This window comes from Ctenopharyngodon idella, chromosome 19, assembly GCF_019924925.1.
Source record: "Ctenopharyngodon idella isolate HZGC_01 chromosome 19, HZGC01, whole genome shotgun sequence".
Taxonomy (NCBI): Eukaryota; Metazoa; Chordata; class Actinopteri; order Cypriniformes; family Xenocyprididae; genus Ctenopharyngodon; species Ctenopharyngodon idella.
In genome coordinates, this window is record NC_067238.1 from 28,237,884 (window position 1) to 28,255,862 (window position 17,979).

At 38.2% G+C, this 17,979-nt stretch overlaps 2 protein-coding genes and 1 long non-coding RNA gene across 8 annotated transcripts in view; 2 read left to right on the top strand and 1 right to left on the bottom strand.

The window, feature by feature from the left end:
* Window positions 1–17,979, top strand: part of LOC127501295 (zinc finger MYM-type protein 4-like) — a 53,720-nt gene that overhangs the window by 19,934 nt on the left and 15,807 nt on the right. Inside the window, exons 22-27 of one of the 2 annotated variants that reach the window (XM_051873244.1) lie at window positions 349–502; window positions 742–893; window positions 980–1,094; window positions 1,174–1,413; window positions 1,500–1,626; window positions 3,202–4,144. In XM_051873244.1, coding sequence (XP_051729204.1) covers window positions 349–502; window positions 742–893; window positions 980–1,094; window positions 1,174–1,413; window positions 1,500–1,626; window positions 3,202–3,418 — 1,005 coding nt within the window. In that variant the 3' untranslated portion in view covers window positions 3,419–4,144. Of the gene's footprint in view, window positions 1–348; window positions 503–741; window positions 894–979; window positions 1,095–1,173; window positions 1,414–1,499; window positions 1,627–3,201; window positions 4,145–17,979 lie in introns of those variants that run through there. The other variant, XM_051873245.1, reaches the window with a different exon arrangement.
* On the bottom strand, window positions 1,298–5,454 carry LOC127501299 (uncharacterized). The gene is made up of 3 exons (XR_007926580.1): window positions 4,472–5,454; window positions 3,207–3,355; window positions 1,298–1,508 (listed from the first exon to the last, which is right to left on the bottom strand). It is a non-coding gene; the product is annotated as an uncharacterized LOC127501299 (long non-coding RNA).
* LOC127501294 (zinc finger MYM-type protein 4-like) overlaps window positions 7,858–17,979 on the top strand; it is a 28,914-nt gene continuing 18,792 nt past the window's right edge. The window contains exon 1 of one of the 5 annotated variants that reach the window (XM_051873242.1): window positions 7,858–8,162. In XM_051873242.1, coding sequence (XP_051729202.1) covers window positions 7,884–8,162 — 279 coding nt within the window. In that variant the 5' untranslated portion in view covers window positions 7,858–7,883. Of the gene's footprint in view, window positions 8,163–9,716; window positions 10,023–13,475; window positions 13,841–17,979 lie in introns of those variants that run through there. The other 4 variants (XM_051873238.1, XM_051873236.1, XM_051873240.1 and 1 more) reach the window with 4 other exon arrangements.

Genomic DNA, 17,979 nt, shown 5'->3' on the forward strand with positions numbered 1-17,979 from the left:
TTGAGGGGGAGTAAATGATGACAGAATTTTCATTTTTGGGTGAACTATCCTTTTTAATACTCAATAGCATGGGTTAGGTTTAGGGGTAGGTCCAGGGTTAGTGCCTAGTTATTACTTGGGTATTATAATTACTATAAAAAGTACATAGTATGTACACGTGGAACAGGGCTGTAAAATAAAGTGATACCCATTAAAGTACAAAGTTGATGTACAAATATTCTCTATAATACATTTGACAGATAATATGAAATTTGTAACTTTTCAAAATAGGAATTTTGTAGTAATGGTAGAGATTATATTTTTTTTGTAATATCACTGATTACATGTTTGTGTTTTATTGGTGTGTAGGGCCGTAAGAGTGCAGCAGTGGTTCCAGCCAAACCAGCTCCAGACAACTTCTCGAGCCTCTCCAAACTGCAACATGAGTACGCCGTCAATGCCTGGAAGGACTGGGTGCGCTGGAGGAACGCCCAACCCAACATGGAGACTCCCAAATTTGGCTGTAGGTCTCAGTTTGATTTATACCCAACATTTAACCCCCAAAAGAATGTAAAACGAACAATTATGCATAAAAGTGGCTTAATGTGTTTTGCAATTTATAGATTTTTTTGGACTAATATGCATTCACAGGGATTTGTACTATAGACTTTGCCATTGCTTACATCATGCTTTTCTAGTTAAGCTACACAATATTCACCATGCCATTTTAAGCATTAAACATGTCCTCTTCATCATCCATAGCACGCATTATGACAATAAAGGAGGACCTGTTGAAGTGTTGCACGGCTGAACTCAGCTACGGCCTCTGCAAGTTCATATCTGAAGTTCGTCGACCCAACGGAGAGAACTACAGCCCTGACAGCATCTTTTACCTCTGCTTGGGCATCCAGAAGGTGAAACAAGAAGAAATCACAGAAACTGAACACATTCGATCATGTTGTATATAGTTTGTTTGATTGGCTCTTGTCAATGTTTACAGTACCTGTTTGAGAACAATCGGATGGAGAACATCTTCTCAGATGTCTTCTACACCAAATTCTGCAATGAAATGACCAGTATACTCAAGGGATGGAAACCAACTATTTTGCCCAGTGGTGAGTAATTTAAGACACCAACATGAGACTGGCTTGTTTCTCTGTTGTGCTACAAACGAACGCCTCTGTGTTTGTGCAGGTTATGTTCATTCTCGTGTGGAGGAGGAGTATCTGTGGGACTGTAAGCAGCTGGGAGCGTTTTCACCCGGTGTGCTGCTCAACACGTTGCTGTATTTCTTCACCAAGTTCTTCAACTACAAGACTGTGGAGCAGCACCGTTGCCTCTCTTTTGGCCACATCGTCCGCTGCTCTCGGAGCAAGGGCAGCACCAAAATGGCCTGTTTGCGTTTCTATCCCCCCAAAGAGGACTCAAGCTCTGGTCAGTGGTCAGTCATAATGTCATAGCCTGATTGTGTGTTTTGTGTTCTTGTTGTGTTTATCATTTGTTTGTTTTTTTCAATGTAGATGGCATCCCTGCAAAGAAAAGAAAGGAAGAGGATGACGACAATGACACTATATATGAGATAAAGGAAAATGCAGACAATCCTCTCCGCTGTCCTGTCAGGCTGTACGAGTTCTATATCTCAAAATGGTATGTTCGTTTGAAATGACAGCTTTGGCATTATGTGTGTGATATATAATCAAAAGTTTGCAATCAGTAAGATTTTTTTAATGTTTTTAAAAAGTCTCCTCTGCTCACCAAGGCTGCATTCATTTGATCCAAAATACAGTAAAAACTGCTATTTGTAAAATAGTATTACAATTTGAAATATCTGTTTTCAATTAGAATATACACTGATCAGGCATAACATTATGACCACTGACAGGTGAAGTGAATAACACTGATTATCTCTTCATCACGACACCTGTTAGTGGGTGGGATATATTAGGCACATTTTGTCCTCAAAGTTGATGTGTTAGAAGCAGGAAAAATGGGCAAGCGTAAGGATTTGAGCGAGTTCGAAAAGGGCCAAATTGTGATTTGCTAGATGACTGGGTCAGAGCATCTCCAAAACTGCAGCTCTTGTGGTGTGTTACCGGCCTGCAGTGGTCAGTATCTATTAAAAGTGGTCCAAGGAAGGAACAGTGGTGAACCGGCGACAGGGTCACGGGCGGCCAAGGGTCATTGATGCACGTGGGGAGCAAAGGCTGACCCGTGTGGTCCGATCCAACAGACGAGCTACTGTAGCTCAGATTGCTCAAGAAGTTAATGGTGGTTCTGATAGAAAGGTGTCAGAATACACAGTGTGTCGCAGTTTGTTGTGTATGGGGCTGCATAGCTGTAGACCAGTCAGGGTGCCCATGCTGACTGCTGTCCACTGCCAAATGCGCCAACAGTGGGCACGTGAGCATCAGAACCTGGTCTGATGAATCACATTTTCTTTTACATCACATGGATGGCCGGGTGCGTTTGCATCGCTTACCTGGGGAACACACCAGGATGCACTATGGGAAGAAGTCAAGCCGGCGGAGGCAGTGTGATGTTTTGGGCAATGTTCTGCTGGGAAACTTTGGGTCCTGCTATCCATATGGATGTTACTTTGACACGTACCACCTACCTAAGCATTGTTGCAGACCATGTACACCCTTTCATGGAAACGGTATTCCCTGGTGGCTGTGGCCTCTTTCAGCAGGATAATGTGCCCTGCCACAAAGCAAAAATGGTTCAGCAATGGTTTGAGGAGCACAACAATGAGTTTGAGGTGTTGACTTGGCCTCCAAATTCCCCAGATCTTAATCCAATTGAGCATCTGTGGGATGTGCTGAACAAACAAGTCCGATCCATGGAGGCTCCACCTCGCAACTTACAGGACTTAAAGGATCTGCTGCTAACGTCTTGGTGCCAGATACCACAGCACCACTCAGGGTTATTTTGGCAGCAAAAGCGGGACCAACACAATATTAGGAAGGTGGTCAAAATGTTATGCCTGATCGGTGTATTTTAAAGTATACTTTATTTGTGATGCAAAGCTTAATTTTCAGAATCATTACTCCAGTCTTCAGTGTCACATGATCCTTCAGAAATCATTCTAATATGCTGCTCAAGAAACATTTTTCTTATCGATGTTGAAAACATTTTTTTCAGGATTCTTTTAATGTTAATTCTGCTTATGAAAGTAAATGAAAAGGGAATATGCACTATAATGCACTCTTAATTTTCTTCCAGCTCACCCAGTGTGAGGCAATGCACGACCCAATTCTACCTGAGCCCCGAGCGCTCCTGCGTACCCAGCAGTCCCATGTGGTTCTCAACCGCCTCGCTGAGCAATGAGGCTCTGGACAGCATGCTCACTCGCATCCTTACTGTCAGAGAGCTGCACCTGGAGACGGACAAAACACCCAACGAGACCGATTCAGACAGCGACTCTGACTTCAGACCGTGACGTTAAACTGAGTCTCGCACCATAAGCGCACATCAAAATTGCAGAGTCAAGGAGGCGTCTGGGGGAAACATTTCTCCTAGATGGCTCTGTGTAATTCTACAAGGCTGACAAAACCTGGATGCCGTTAAATGGGCCTTAAAGATGTTAGTGATTCCGACTTGGAAAGCAACTGTTTTGTCATTGTATTTTCCATGTTTAATTGGATAGTAGTTATGAGGCTGTACAGTCTTTTTTTCCTGATTAAGTGTATGAAAAACTAGATTTGAAAAAGCAGCTGATGTCAGTGAAACCATTTTGAAAGGTGCATATGGTTGTATGGATTTCGGTTAGAGGACAATGCTGAATTTTATGCAGTGCCACATTATACACAAGTGATCTTTAATGGGATTACTGCACATTCTCTGTATTATGAAACACTAAAGACATGAACAGCATCTTTGTACAACAGGCATTAAAAACAGTGGCTGGCGTATCTACCCTTTGTTCATTTGGAGTAAACATGAATTTTAAGGGTTTTTTTTTTTTTTTTGCAACCTTACCATTCCAGGGTTTATTAATTCCTGTACTATGGACAATACTGTATTTCTTTGCATAAAAAAGACAATGAAACTGAATCTGTGAGTCTTTCATTTTGTGTTTCAACATATACTGGCTTTTAAGTTCTCTTCATGAAGTTGACATTTCAAATAAAGAATCGATCAAAATGGCATGCATTTTCTACAGAAATGCTTTTGTACATTGCAGTCTCATTTTAAAATAGATACGTACAGTACACATTGATATTCTGTATGCATTACAAAATCACAAATGTAGGTCAGAAGTACAAGAAACTGGTAAGAGATACAAAGATCTGAATGAGAGAGAAATTAAAATGAGGTTTTAACTCTTCAATCTCTATATCTCGGGGATTTAACCATATAGGGCCTTTAAAATGAAGATACCAAAAGAAAAGTTTAAGGACCAGAATCTAAAAAGATATTAAAGGAACACGTAACTATTTTTGAAAATAGGCTCCTTTTCCAACTCCCCTAGAGTTAAACAGTTGAGTTTTACCTTTTTCGAATCCATTCATCCGATCTCAGGGTCTGGCGGTACCACTTTTAGCTGCAGCTTAGCATAGATCATTGAATCTGATTAGACCGTTAGCATCTCGCTCAAAAATGACCAAAGAGTTTAGATATTTTTCCTATTTAATACTTGACTCTTCTGTAGTTACATCGTGTACTAAAACCGACGGAAAATGAAAAGATGCAATTTTCTAGGCCGATATGGCTAGGAACTATACTCTCATTCCGGCGTAATAATCAAGGAACTTTGCTGCCGTACCATAGGTGCAGCAGGCGCAATAATATTACGCAGTGCCTGAAAATAGTCCCCAGCTAAGTAACTTCCAACGTGACCGGTGCTAAATTTGTGTAGTTGCAGAGTTGGGTAGTGGCTGGATTTACCTGTGTGGGATTAGCCATGGTTATGTGTGTTGTAAAGGGCTGTGATAGTAAGTCGAAGGTGTACTCTACCATCATGTTTCATAGAATTCCAACGAAAATTAAGAAACGAAAGAATCAGTGGCTGGCTGCTCTGATCATAGATCTCAAAACACCGGTAGAATCAATCAAGAAATGGCGTGTTTGCTCAAAGCATTTTGGACCAGATGACTATTTGGAAAACATGGACAGTGTTACCCGTACCACGGTACGACGTCTAAAGGATACGGCCATCCCAACAATCTTCAGAGTACAGACAGGCCCAAGTGTATCATCACCCATGGCTGTAAGTGTAACATTATTATTTTTAGTTAGCTTGAACGACCAGATTGAAAAAGCACTGCTGTTGTCGTTAGCTACCTGTGAAATGCAATCACTGCGGGCTAGGTTCGCTCGACCATTTGGCTTATACAGTATATAACGTTAGTACTTTTGTTGTTGAGTTCTGGTGCACCAAAGTAAATATCTTCTGACTCGTCTCCATGGTTGCAAGGCACGCTCCCTGTGCAGTTGGTTATGTTGACGGAAGTTAATATCATTGCGCCTGCTGCACCCATTGTATGGCAGCAAAGTTCCTTGATTATTACGCCGGAATGAGAGTATAGTTCCTAGCCATATCGGCCTAGAAAATCGCAACTTTTCATTTTCCGTCGGTCTTAGTACACGATGTAACTACAGAAGAGTCTATTTTAAATAGGAAAAATATCGAAACTCTTTGATCATTTTTGAGCGAGATGCTAACGGCCTATTTTCAAAAATAGTGGCGTGTTCCTTTAAGGTATCTTTAATAATTTTTGAGTTACAGGCATGCAAACTTCGGGCAAAAAAACACAAGAAGTGCTTTTTCTCATTTTTTTGAACTGTCAACATTGGCATATAATGCAACAAAGATTGCAAAAGTAATAACAGACCTATAACTAATAAAGTAGTATCTAATAGACCAACCAATCTCCATGTGAAAATAAAATAATGATGCTACCATCTTCATTTTTACCCCCTGTATTTTGGCACCAAATCTCATGTTGTACCATTTGGTAAAATTTAAGCTGGGGACCTCTGTGAGTTGACACATAATGACCCAGCAGCTTTTCTTTCTAAAAAAATAATCAGAAGGAGCAGCAGGCAGAGGTTTGAGTTTGAAAATTCCATACTAGTGGAAGGATTAATCCAGTTAAATCCATTAATTAAAGGGATAGTTCACCCAAAAATGAAAATTTGATGTGTATATGCTTACCCCCAGGGCATCCAAGATGTAGGTGACTTTGTTTCTTCAGTAGAACACAAATGATGATTTTTAACTCCAACCGTTGCAGTCTGTCAGTCGTATAATGCTTGTCAATGGTAACACAATCTATGAGAGTAAAAAAAACACGCACAGACAAATCCAAATTAAACCCTGCGGCTCGTGACGACACATTGATGGGGTACAATGGGTTGAAGGTCCAAATTGCAGTTTTAATGCAGCTTCAAAGGACTCTACACGATCCCAGATGAGGAATAAGGTTCTTATCTAGCAAAATGATCGGTCATTTTCTAAAAAAAAATAAAAATGTATATACTTTTTAACCACAAATGCTCATCTTGCACTGCTCTGCGATGCGCCATGCATGACGTAATCACATTAGAAAGGTCATACATGACATAGGTGAAAGTACAGATCCAGTGTTTACAAAGCAAATGTGCAAAGATTAAGGCAAACACCCTTTACAAAAAAAAAAGGTAAAACAACGATGTCGGACGTTTTAGAAGTTGGAGAAAATGAGATGGAGTTTTTCGCCCTACTGCGGTACTTCCACCTACGTCACGCGTGACCTTTCCAATGTGATGCGTTCATCTTTTAAGATATTTTTGATGAAATCCGAGAGGTTTTCATCTCCCATAGAAAGCAAAGAAATTACCACATTCAGGGTGCAGAGAAGTAGTAAAAACATGGTTCAAATAGTCAACGTGACTACAGTGGTTCAACCTTAATGTTATGAAGCGACGAGAATACATTTTGTGTGCAAAAACAAAACAAAAATAATGACTTTATTCAACAATTTCTTCTCTACCCTGTCAGTCTGCTACACAGTGAATGCAGTGCGGCACTTCCGTGTTTACGTCCGAACGCCGGCTCAGTATTGGCAGATGCTGTTCATGTGAGCAGCATGACGCATGCGCGTGATGCTGACACAGGAGTCAGCCAGTAATGTATCGGCATTCTGATGTAGAACCTGGAAGCACTAAACATTGACAGAAGAGAAGATATTGTTGAATAAAGTCGTTATTTTTGTTTTGTTTTTGCGCACAAAAAGTATTCTCATCGCTTCATAAAAATAAGGTTGAACCACTGTAGTCCCATGAACTGTTTTAAAGAGGTCTTTAGTACCTTCTGAAAGTGGTGGTTGAATTGCTGTCTATTGAGGAGTCAGAGAGCTCTCGGATTTCATCAAATATATCTTATTTTGTGTTCCAAAGATGAACGAAGGTCTTATAGGGTGTGGAATGACATGAGGGTGAGTAATTAATGACATAAATTTCATTTTTGGGTGAACTAACCCTTTAAGGATAGGTCACAGTAATTTGAATGGCACACTATACATTATAAGGAAGCACCCAACTGGTTTTTGTGGCTATTGTCAGGTTTCAGAAACTATACAGCATGTGCTTATGAGTCGCAGACAATGTGAAGAACAGAGAAAAATGATGATTGAAGAATTAGGAAAAGTCCTGTTCAGGGAGAGGAATGAAGGAAATACTGGAAGGTGGTGAGAATGAACAAAGCAGCTGCAGAAGAAGTATTTGCAGTTATATTTTAGGACAGGACTGATGAGGAGAATATTATGAATGGACATTAGAGGAAAATAAACCCGGAAGATGGCAGTAGTGCAGCGCGTCTTTATGCAAGCTGCCGTTAAAGAAGAAAAAGACGCACGCTGTTGTGCTTTAGGTCTTGGTGTGTAGTGTTTAAAATGGTGCTAAAGTGTGCATTTCCTGGATGCATGAACCGTGAGAAACCTGCGAGAGTACGTAAAAGTGCCTTACCAATGCCGCCAGATGACAGACTTACATTTCACACTTTCCCATTAAATGATCCTGAGCGACTGACGCTGTGGCTGCTGGCTGTTCAGCGGGATGTTGATTTACCGCTTCGATACGTCAAGCAGATGAAGTTGTGCAGTGAACATTTTTCACCAGACGACTTCAGGCCTGGTCTAGGAAAGATACGACGATTTCTGAAATCAACAGCTGTGCCCAACCTGTTTTTAAAAAACACAGAGGTATGTGGAAGCGGCATGGGGAGGTCGCTGAGGGTGTTAAAGTGTTGTCTTCACTTTGATATGACTTTATTTAAAAAAATATTCTTTTTATAATGCTTTTCGTGATACTGTACATTACATCCGATTTACAACAGTAACATGAAATGTTTTAAGAGACTCCCGAATCAAAACGCCGGTGTTGTGCCCTCCGCGTGCGCGCGTATGACGTCATTTGTTGATATCGGTGCAGCCAAATGAATTTAATATGTTTGTGTTGCACTTTCATTTTCATTTCATTTTATTTATTTTTATGTAGTTATTGCATACATATGTGGATAAACCTTATTATTTTGGCAGTGTTAAAGGATTAGTTCACTCCAGAATTAAAATTTCCTGATAACTTTACTTCAGTCTAAAAGAAATTAAGGTTTTTGAGGGAAAACATCCCAGGATTTTTCTCCATATAGTGGACTTCAACAAGGACCAACGGGTTGAATGTCAAAAATGCAGCTTCAAAGGGCTCTACGCGTCCCCAGCCGAGGAATAAGGGTCTTATCTAGCAAAACAATGTCATTTTTCTTAAAAAAAAAAAAAAAAAAATTACATATTTTTTTTTTAACCACAAAAATGGTCTTGCACTAGCTCTGTGACGCGCGTCCACAACTTCACGCATTATGTAGTCACGTTGGAAAGGTCACGCTTGACGTAGGTGGAAGAAATTATTAGTAGTATGTTCAGACTCATATTCAGCATTAAACAGTTTAAATAGCAGGAAATCAGCATCTAGGCAGGATATATTTACACATTTTTATTTATTTATTTATTTTTTTTACAGAATTTATATAGAATAAATCAAACAGGAGCAAGAGTAGATTTTCTGTGGATATTTTCTTCCCGTGTAGGGGTCGAAGTTATTGAGGTGGAGGATAAGCTGGCCAAGACAGCATTGACAAGAGAAGAGATTGACATATAAATTCCTTTAAGTGAAACAGAAGTAAAAGGTATTATTAAAACAGCAGTTGGAAATATGTGGCAAAAGGGAGACACCTATTCAGCATTCAACATAATGTGCGGATTGAAAGAAATGTATATGGCTCCGTATAGGACACTCACACCTTAATTATTCACTGCACATTAGAGGAAAACGTAAGTCAGATAGCTGCAATTACTGTGGAATAACAGAAACCGTTGAACATGTGCTCTTACACTGTGAGGCGTATAATAGAGAAAGAAATCAGCTTGTTGAAAAACTAAGAAATATGGAAATGAATGGCATTACAGTTAATAATATATTTCAGAATGCACATTAACGGTTAAGGGTTTATGATATTCTTCTAAAATATTTGAGAGATACAGATTTGATTAGAAGGATTTAGTGTTTTTTTTATTTTTATTTTTTTATTTTATTCCTTTCGTTAATCGAGGCCTCACACTCCATCCCAGTAGGTGGCGGAAATGCACCTTAAGCTGGTTTGCCAACCGCCATAAAACAAATGTAGAAGGAGGAGGAGGAGGAGGAGGAGGAGCGTTCAAAAGTTGTTGTATATTGAATGACACATTTATTCGCATTGTGTCAGTTTATTGTTAAAAATGGTCCGTTCATGTATGTATCCTGGATGTTTAAATCTTATGAAACCGAAGAGATTTTTTCCGCAAGGAAAAATCGTGACTTTTCATAGATTTCCTGTACACAATCCTGAGCGATTGAAGCTGTGGTTGCTCGCGCTGCACCTGGATATCAACACACCCGAACATTCGCTGACACTTAAGAGGGTGTGCAGTGATCATTTTTTCGACGATGATTTCCACAACTCTGAGGAAGGAAAGCGTCGTTTTCTGAAAGCGTCGGCTGTGCCCATGACGTGTTTACAGCAAGCAGAGGTATGAATGTGCTTCATTATATTGGATGCATTAATTAGAACTTATTTTACACAATATATGTAACGTTATTCAATTTAAAATGTTTGAAAACCGAATAATTGGTTAGCAATAGGTATCAAACTAATAATGAACAAGATTTACAGCATAATTGATCTAGATTAGTTTATAAATTGTTCATTAATTCATGTTGAGGGATAGATAGAATACATCATTGCTAAAACAATTTACTTTTTGTGTTGGTGTGAATATTTGATCCTTACTGATGGTACTCTACATCAGGACTATCAAATGTATAGAGTTGCATTTACACATCAACAACGACTGTAGTTGCTTCAATGTGTCAAAGTAAACATACATGTGAGACAACAACAAAAGTATATAGTGTTGCTATATAATAAACGATAAACAACATTGAATATGACAGTAAAAAAACTACAGCAATTACATTGATTAAAAGAGGTTATAATTACAAATACTACCTAACAAATTATGTTTGTTGTCAAAAAATGTGACATTTTAATTGTAATCACAGTGTATATTACAAAAGACCAAAAGCATCTTCTGCTTCTCTGAAGCCCACATAATGTCCTGATGGAGACTGGTATAAATGTCTAATGACACTGACAACACAAGATGGATGAACCCTCCTGTTTCGTCTTCCTAATCTCTTTCAGCTTCCATTCAAGAACTAGCCTGCATTGACTGTAAAATCAAAGAAAGTGCAGTGAATCATTTTATTTAAAATATAGTCGTAGTACATGTAGTCACACTAAACGGGATATGTACTCTATTGTTAGAGTGCCACCAGGTCCTTGTGGCCTCGGACGTGTCCCCAAACTGAAAAACACCTCTAAACTGCTGTTGCTCAGTCCATTATGTTCAGTAATCCAACGTTAGATAAGACCCTTATTCCTCGTCTGGGATCGTGTAGAGCCCTTTGAAGCTGCATTGAAACTGCAGTTTGGACCTTCATCCCGTTGGACCCCACTGAAGTCCACTATATGGAGAAAAATCCTGGTATGTTTTCATCAAAAACATTTCTTTTCGAATGAAAAAAGAGACGTGAACATCTTGAATGACATGGGGTGAGTAAACTATTAGGAAATTTTAATTCTGGAGTGAACTAATCCTTTAACGATGTCTTTACTGCCTTGACAGTGATGTTCACCTTTAAAGGGATAGTTCACACAAAAATGAAAATTCTGTCATTAATTACTCACACTCATGTCGGTCCAAACCCGTAAGATTTTCGTTCATCTTTGGAACACAAATGAAGATCTTTTTGATGAAATCTGAGAGCTTTCTGTTCCTCCATAGACAGCTACACAACTGACACTTTGATGCTTCAAAAAGATCATTAAGAGATCGTAAAACTAACCCATATGAATTGAGAGGTTTAGTCCAGATTTTCTGAAGAGACTCGATCGCTTTTATATGATGAACAGATTGAATTTAGGCTTTTATTCACATATAAACATTCATCAACTCACACATCAGTTGTGGTAAGCGGAAGGTTTGTTCTCACGTGTCAAGCAAGTTTGGCTGAGCTTCTGTTTATGTTCGCTGATCAATGTTTATATGTGAATAAGCGAAGCGATGCATTTGTGTAATAAAAATACCCATATTTAAAACTTTATAAACTGTAATCTCTAGCTTCCGCTAACTGTCATACGCGTGTTCACAAGAGAGTGGCGTCCCAGCTTATGACGTAGGGCGTAGCGTGAGCTCCGGTGAGAATATGCTAGTCTCGCGAGAACCAAGTTGTGTGGCCTGTGGTAGACTGGTTTGTGTTAGAGGAAAAAAGGAAGGCAAAGGAGGATATTAATTTGAAAAGAGTGTTCAATAATCGGGTTGTGGAAAAATATGAGTACCTATATCCAGATTTATACGGATGGTGCTAAGAAACCAGAGTCAGAAGTAACAGGATTGGGGTGGTGGTACCAGATAAAGGAATAGGAATCAATAGAAGAACGTCTTATAAGTTAGGGGTATATACTGTGGAAATGCTGGCAATGTTAATCGCCTTACGATGGGTGGAAAAGACAAGACAGGACAAAGTTTTGGTATGCTCACATTCATCATCAGTTTTAGCAAGTATATGGTCATTCTGTTCAAAAAGGCGTCAAGATATTTTATTTGAAATACTGCAGTCAGTCACAAGAATAGTAAACCAAAGAAGACAGGTAAAATTTATATGGGTTCCAGGATATGTAAGGATAAGGGGAAATGAAATGGCAGATAAATTAGCAAAAAGGGTGTTATCAAAAGGAAACATAGAAATGCAAGTAAGTATTAGCAAAACAGAGGTTAAAAGTCTGATATGGGAAAAAATAAATCAAAAGTGCCCAGAAATTTGGGATGGAGAGGAGAAAGGGAGGCACTTGTCAAATCCAAAGGCATGTTAAAGAGACAAGAGTTGGAAGTGGAAATTGGAGAGAAGAAATGGTGATAACTAGGTTAGTTAAGATTGGGATATTGTCTATTAATTAAAACACTTAAGATAATAGGGAAACATGATACTGGTCAGTGTGAAGGTTGTCTAGAAGAGGAGTCAGTAGGGCATGTAGTCTTGAGATGCAGTAGGTATGAAGCACAAAGAGAGATGATGAGAAACAAGCTGAGGGAGACAGGGGTTCAGGACATCACATTAAAAGGTTAGTTCACCCAAAAATGAAAATTCTGTCATTAATTACTCACCCTCATGTTGTTCCACACCTGTAAGACCTTCGTTCATCTTCGGAACACAAATTAAGATATTTTTAATAAAATCCGATGGCTCAGTGAGGCCTGCATTGACAGCAAGATAATTAACACTTTCAGATGCCCAGAAAGCTGCTAAAGACGTATTTAAAACAGTTCATGTGACTACAGTGGTTCAACCTTAATGTTATGAAGTGAAAAGAATACACCAAAAAATAAATAAAATAAAACAATATCTAGTGATGGGAGCAGTGTTTTGAAATCGGCCATCACTAGATATTATTAAATAAAGTCGTTATTTTGGCACACAAAAAGTATTCTCGTTGCTTCATAACATTAGGGTTGAAACACTGTCCACAGGCCTCACTGAGCCATCGGATTTTATTAAAAAAAATTTAATTTGTGTTCTGAAGATGAACAAAGGATGTGGAAGGACATGAGGTGAGTAATTAATGACAGAATTTTCATTTTTGGGTGAACTAACTCTTTAATGTGATGTTCTGAACCCCTGTCTCCCTCAGCTTGTGCACAAAACATAGGGCACAGACCTTCTTATGAATTTTTAAGAGAAACCGGGGTTTTGATAGGATATGAAGAGTTATATAGGGGTGGGTGTGTGAACGGGGGATGATTTAGTCTGTAAACCTATTTTTTTATCCACACTCCGGAGCAGAAGGGGGCGGTAATGCCCCAAAACGCTGGATGCCAACCGCCGTAAAACAAAAAGAAGAACCACCAAGTTGTGTAGGGCAAAGGGAGTCCACGTGAAGAAGCGAATTGTTTGAGTTATACATTTTATTAGTCTTAAAATGGTGTGTTCGTGTGAATATCCGGGTTGCTACAACAAAAATAAAGTCTTAAGATTACGTGCGACGACATCAAAGGGAGATGGACTGTTAACATTTCACAAATTCCCTGTAAGGGATCCTGAGCGAATGAAGCTATGGCTGCTCGCTATTCGCCGGGATGTAAATACACCCTTGGAAAAATTTTATAAGCGCGTGCTGTGCAGTGAACATTTCAGGAGCGAGGATTACAAGGCAGAGAACTTTGGAAGTACAAGACGACTTCTGAAATCGTCAGCTGTGCCTATGCCTGCGTTGTTTCAGCCAAAGGAGGTATATATTCAACAATACTGTAAAGTATATGAAGATTATAAGTACTACTATATGAAGATTTTAAGTAATCGCTCATGTAACTGTTGTAATGTTTTTTTTTAATTAATATTTTAATAGGAAGTGATTCAGTGTCAGCTCTGTACAGTCTTAATATTGACAATAAATGCAAGAATAAGGCAAATTCAAAATCTGAAGGAAAGAGTATAATATGGAAAGAAGCCATTAGAAAATGGCAGCATCAGTTAGGCAGGGAGATATTTGTATACTATTCAAAATAAAGTTGGTAGTGTGAAGAGTATGGGAGGGAGTAGAAAAGTAGTTATGATCAGATTACAGATAGGTCACAGTAATTTAAATGGCACACTACATTATAAGGAAGCACCCAACTGGTTTTTGTGTCTATTGTCAGGTTTTAGAAACTATAGAGCATGTGCTTATGAGTTGCAGACAATGTGAAGAACAGAGAAAAATATTGATGGGAGAATTAGGAAAAGCTGGACTAACCGGGACAGGAATGAAGAAAATACTGGAAGGTGGTGAGAATGAACAAAGCAGAAGTAGTATTTGCAGTTTTTTAACAAGGACAGGACTGATGAGAATATTATGAATGGACGTTAGAGGAAAATAAACTCGGAAGATGGCAGTAGTGCAGCGCGTCTTTATGCAAGCTGCCGTTAAAGAAGAAAAAGACGCACGCTGTTGTGCTTTAGGTCTTGATGTGTAGTGTTTAAAATGGTGCTAAAGTGTGCATTTCTCACCGTTCATACCTGAACCGTGAGAAACTAATGAGAGTGCGTAAAAGTGCCTTACCAGCGCCGCGACATGAATGGCTTACCTTTCACACTTTCCCATTAAATGATCCTGAGCGACTGTCACGCTTGACGTAGGCGGAAGTACCGAGTCAGTGTTTACAAATGTGGAGAAGGAGGACCGTTCAAAAGTTGAATGTTCAATAACACATATTCAAATGTCTTTGAGTCGGTTTATTGTTTAAAATGGTCACTTCGTGTGCATATCCTGGATGTTTAAATCTTAAAAAACCTAAAAGATTTTTTTCGCTAGGAAAGAAAATTGTGACTTTTCATAGATTTCCTGTACACTATCCTGAACGATTGAAGCTGTGGTTGCTCGCGCTGCACTGGATATTAACACACCCGAACATGCTCTGATATTTAAGAGAGTGTGCAGTGATCATTTTTTCGACGACGATTTCAAACCCTCCGAGCAAGGAAATCGCCGTTTTCTTAAAGCGTCGGCTGTGCCCATTACGTGTTTACAGCAAGCAGAGGTATGCATGTTTTTTTTACTATATTAGATGCATTCACGTTTTTTTTTTTTTTTTTTTCTCGTCAATGTGTTTCATAACGTGGGATTGTTTATTTATTACTAATGTCTTCCTATTACTAAAGACGTGTTAAAATGTATTTTTTTACTCCTAAGTATCCGACTCATGGAAATCTAGAGTCCCTAGCAAAAGACAATGATGCTGAGCTGGAGGTCTGCCATAAAACACAAAAGGAGGACCATTCAAAAGTTGTTGTATATTGAATGACACATATTTATACGTCTTTGTGTCAGTTAACTGTTTAAATGGTCCTTTCATGTGCGTATCCTGGATGTTTAAAGCTTTTGAAACCTAAAAGATTTTTTCCGCTTTTCACAGATTTCCTCTACACAATCCTGAGGGATTGAAGCTGTAGCTGTGCAGTGATAATCTTTTTCGATGATGATTTCCTATAGAGCTAGAAATATGACAAAATGATCTGAATTTGAATTGTGTAAATTTGAATTATTGACAAGTGTCATTTAATAGAATTGAATATTAAGTGTCATTTTATATAGATTTTAATTTTTTAAACTTGAATCCTGGACATTTGAAATTGAAAATTTTTTTTTATGGCATAATTTTCTACATAAGTATTTTCAAGCAGCGTATTTTTTGTTCTGAATTCTTAGACTGCAAATATTCACTTCTTAATTTCAAGTTCCAAGTTTTCAACATGAATAACAAATTTGAAACACCAAATTCAATATTCTAAAATTCAAAACGCAGAAATTCAGATCGTACTGAAAGTAGGTCAGAGGTCCAACTTCCGGGTTCCACAGGGAAGAGTAGAGGATCTTGGAAAAGTCGAACGTTGCATTTTGGCCAATTACAGAGCAGCAATAATTCTCAGCATGTGAGACCTTTATCTCTGGGAGTCTCTGCTATGCATTTGTTTTAGTAAAAAAGTATATTTAGTATGGAATTGATTAGCATGCTTAACAGTCACACAAAACTCTATGATTACTATATTTCTGCTGCATTCTGTTATCGAAGTTGGATGTTAGGCTATTTCACTCACTGGCGTTTTTGGCTCAAGAACATCACAAATGATCATTCAGATATGTGTAACATAGTAGGTGCAACTACATGATTTATTTCCACACAATATTATGCAAATGGTAGGCTTATTAAATTAAATCTGAAGGGATGTGTCTGTGACCTATTAAAAATACCATGGTAGCCTGTTCATGGTCACATCGCACCTGCTGTACTTCTGTGAACGGAGAAGAACAGACTAAATTATAGCCTGTAAAAGGAATAGGTCTAAACGAAACATAGGCTATGTTACTAAAAATTAATTAACAAATTAACAAAAGAAAAAACTAGTATAGGCTGTGCTGATTTTTTTTTTTTGTGCTCCACAGACCTGTTCACAGAAATGACAAAGTGCATCCTGTTTATTTTCTTTATTTTACAAAAGCACAGTGGTTTTTTTTTTGTGTGTGTGTTTTGTTTTTTTGTAAGTGTTAGCAAATAAACGTAAATGCATGCTTTAAAGTTTCCAATGCTGATGTGTTATCTGTATGACCATAAATCACGGAGTATTGTTAGCCTACTGCTGTTTAAGGAAAAAATCCAAGTGATCTTGCCGGCGCCTCACGCCTGTACAGTACACACAACTATCAGTTGGATTGTTAAATTGACATCACAGCCTGTTCATCAAAATAAAATGCAGTTGACCGAATATAGCCTATAAAAATTACACTGCTCGAGTTCAGTGTTTTGCTCACTTGAAGAATGCTATTTTACGAGGACACTGAACAAGAGTGAAGTACAAAAACTTGTTTACTAAGTAAAAGTTTAGCAACCAAATGTTAGCCTACATCTCGAATAATACGGAAACATTTGGATTAGTGCTGAATGAGAGAAAGCCCAACGCCGTTTGTTTCACTTTTAAATAAATTCATTTTGGCTTTGCATTTACACTATAGGCTATGTGGTACCTCTGACCTACTTTCAGTACGATCTGAATTTCTGCGTTTTGAATTTTAGAATATTGAATTTGGTGTTTCGAAGTTGTTATTCATGTTGAAAACTTGAAGCTGTATTTTTAAGAAGTGAATATTTGCGGTTTAAGTATTCAGAACAAAAAATACGCTGTTTGAAAATACACATGTAGAAAATTATGCCATTAAAAAATTTCAATTTTGTTAAATATCAAAAAAATTCTCATTCAAATCTATATAAAATGGCACTCAATATTCAATTCTGTTAAATGACACTTGTCAATAATTCAAATTTACACAATTCAAATTCAGATCATTTTGTCATATTTCTAGCTCCATAATTTCCACCCTTCCGAGCAAGGAATCGGAGGTTCGGAGTCATGATTTCAATAAACGAGGCTTCGTTACGTCATAAGTGCTTCGAAATTTAAATGGTTCACGTGACTTTGGTGGTTTGATTCATGCTCCGAACCACTTATTCGAAACAAGATTCGTGAAGCTTCATGAAGCAGTGTTTTGAGATCGCCCATCACTAGATATTGTTGAATAAAGTCATTTTTTTGGGTTTTTTTGGCGCACAAAAAGTATTCTTGTCACTTTATGATATTAAGGTTGAACAACTGTTGTCACATGAACTGTTTTAAATACGTTTTTAGTAGCTTTATGGGCATTGTAAGTGTTAATGATCTTGCTGGTAATGCAGGCCTCACTGAGCCATCGGATTTTATCAAAAAATATCTTAATTTGTGTTCCGAAGATGAACAAAGGTCTTATGGGTGTAGAACGACACGAGGGTGAGTAATTAATGACAGAATTTTCATTTTTTGGGTGAACTAACCTTTAATTGTTGCATAATGTGTAACGGC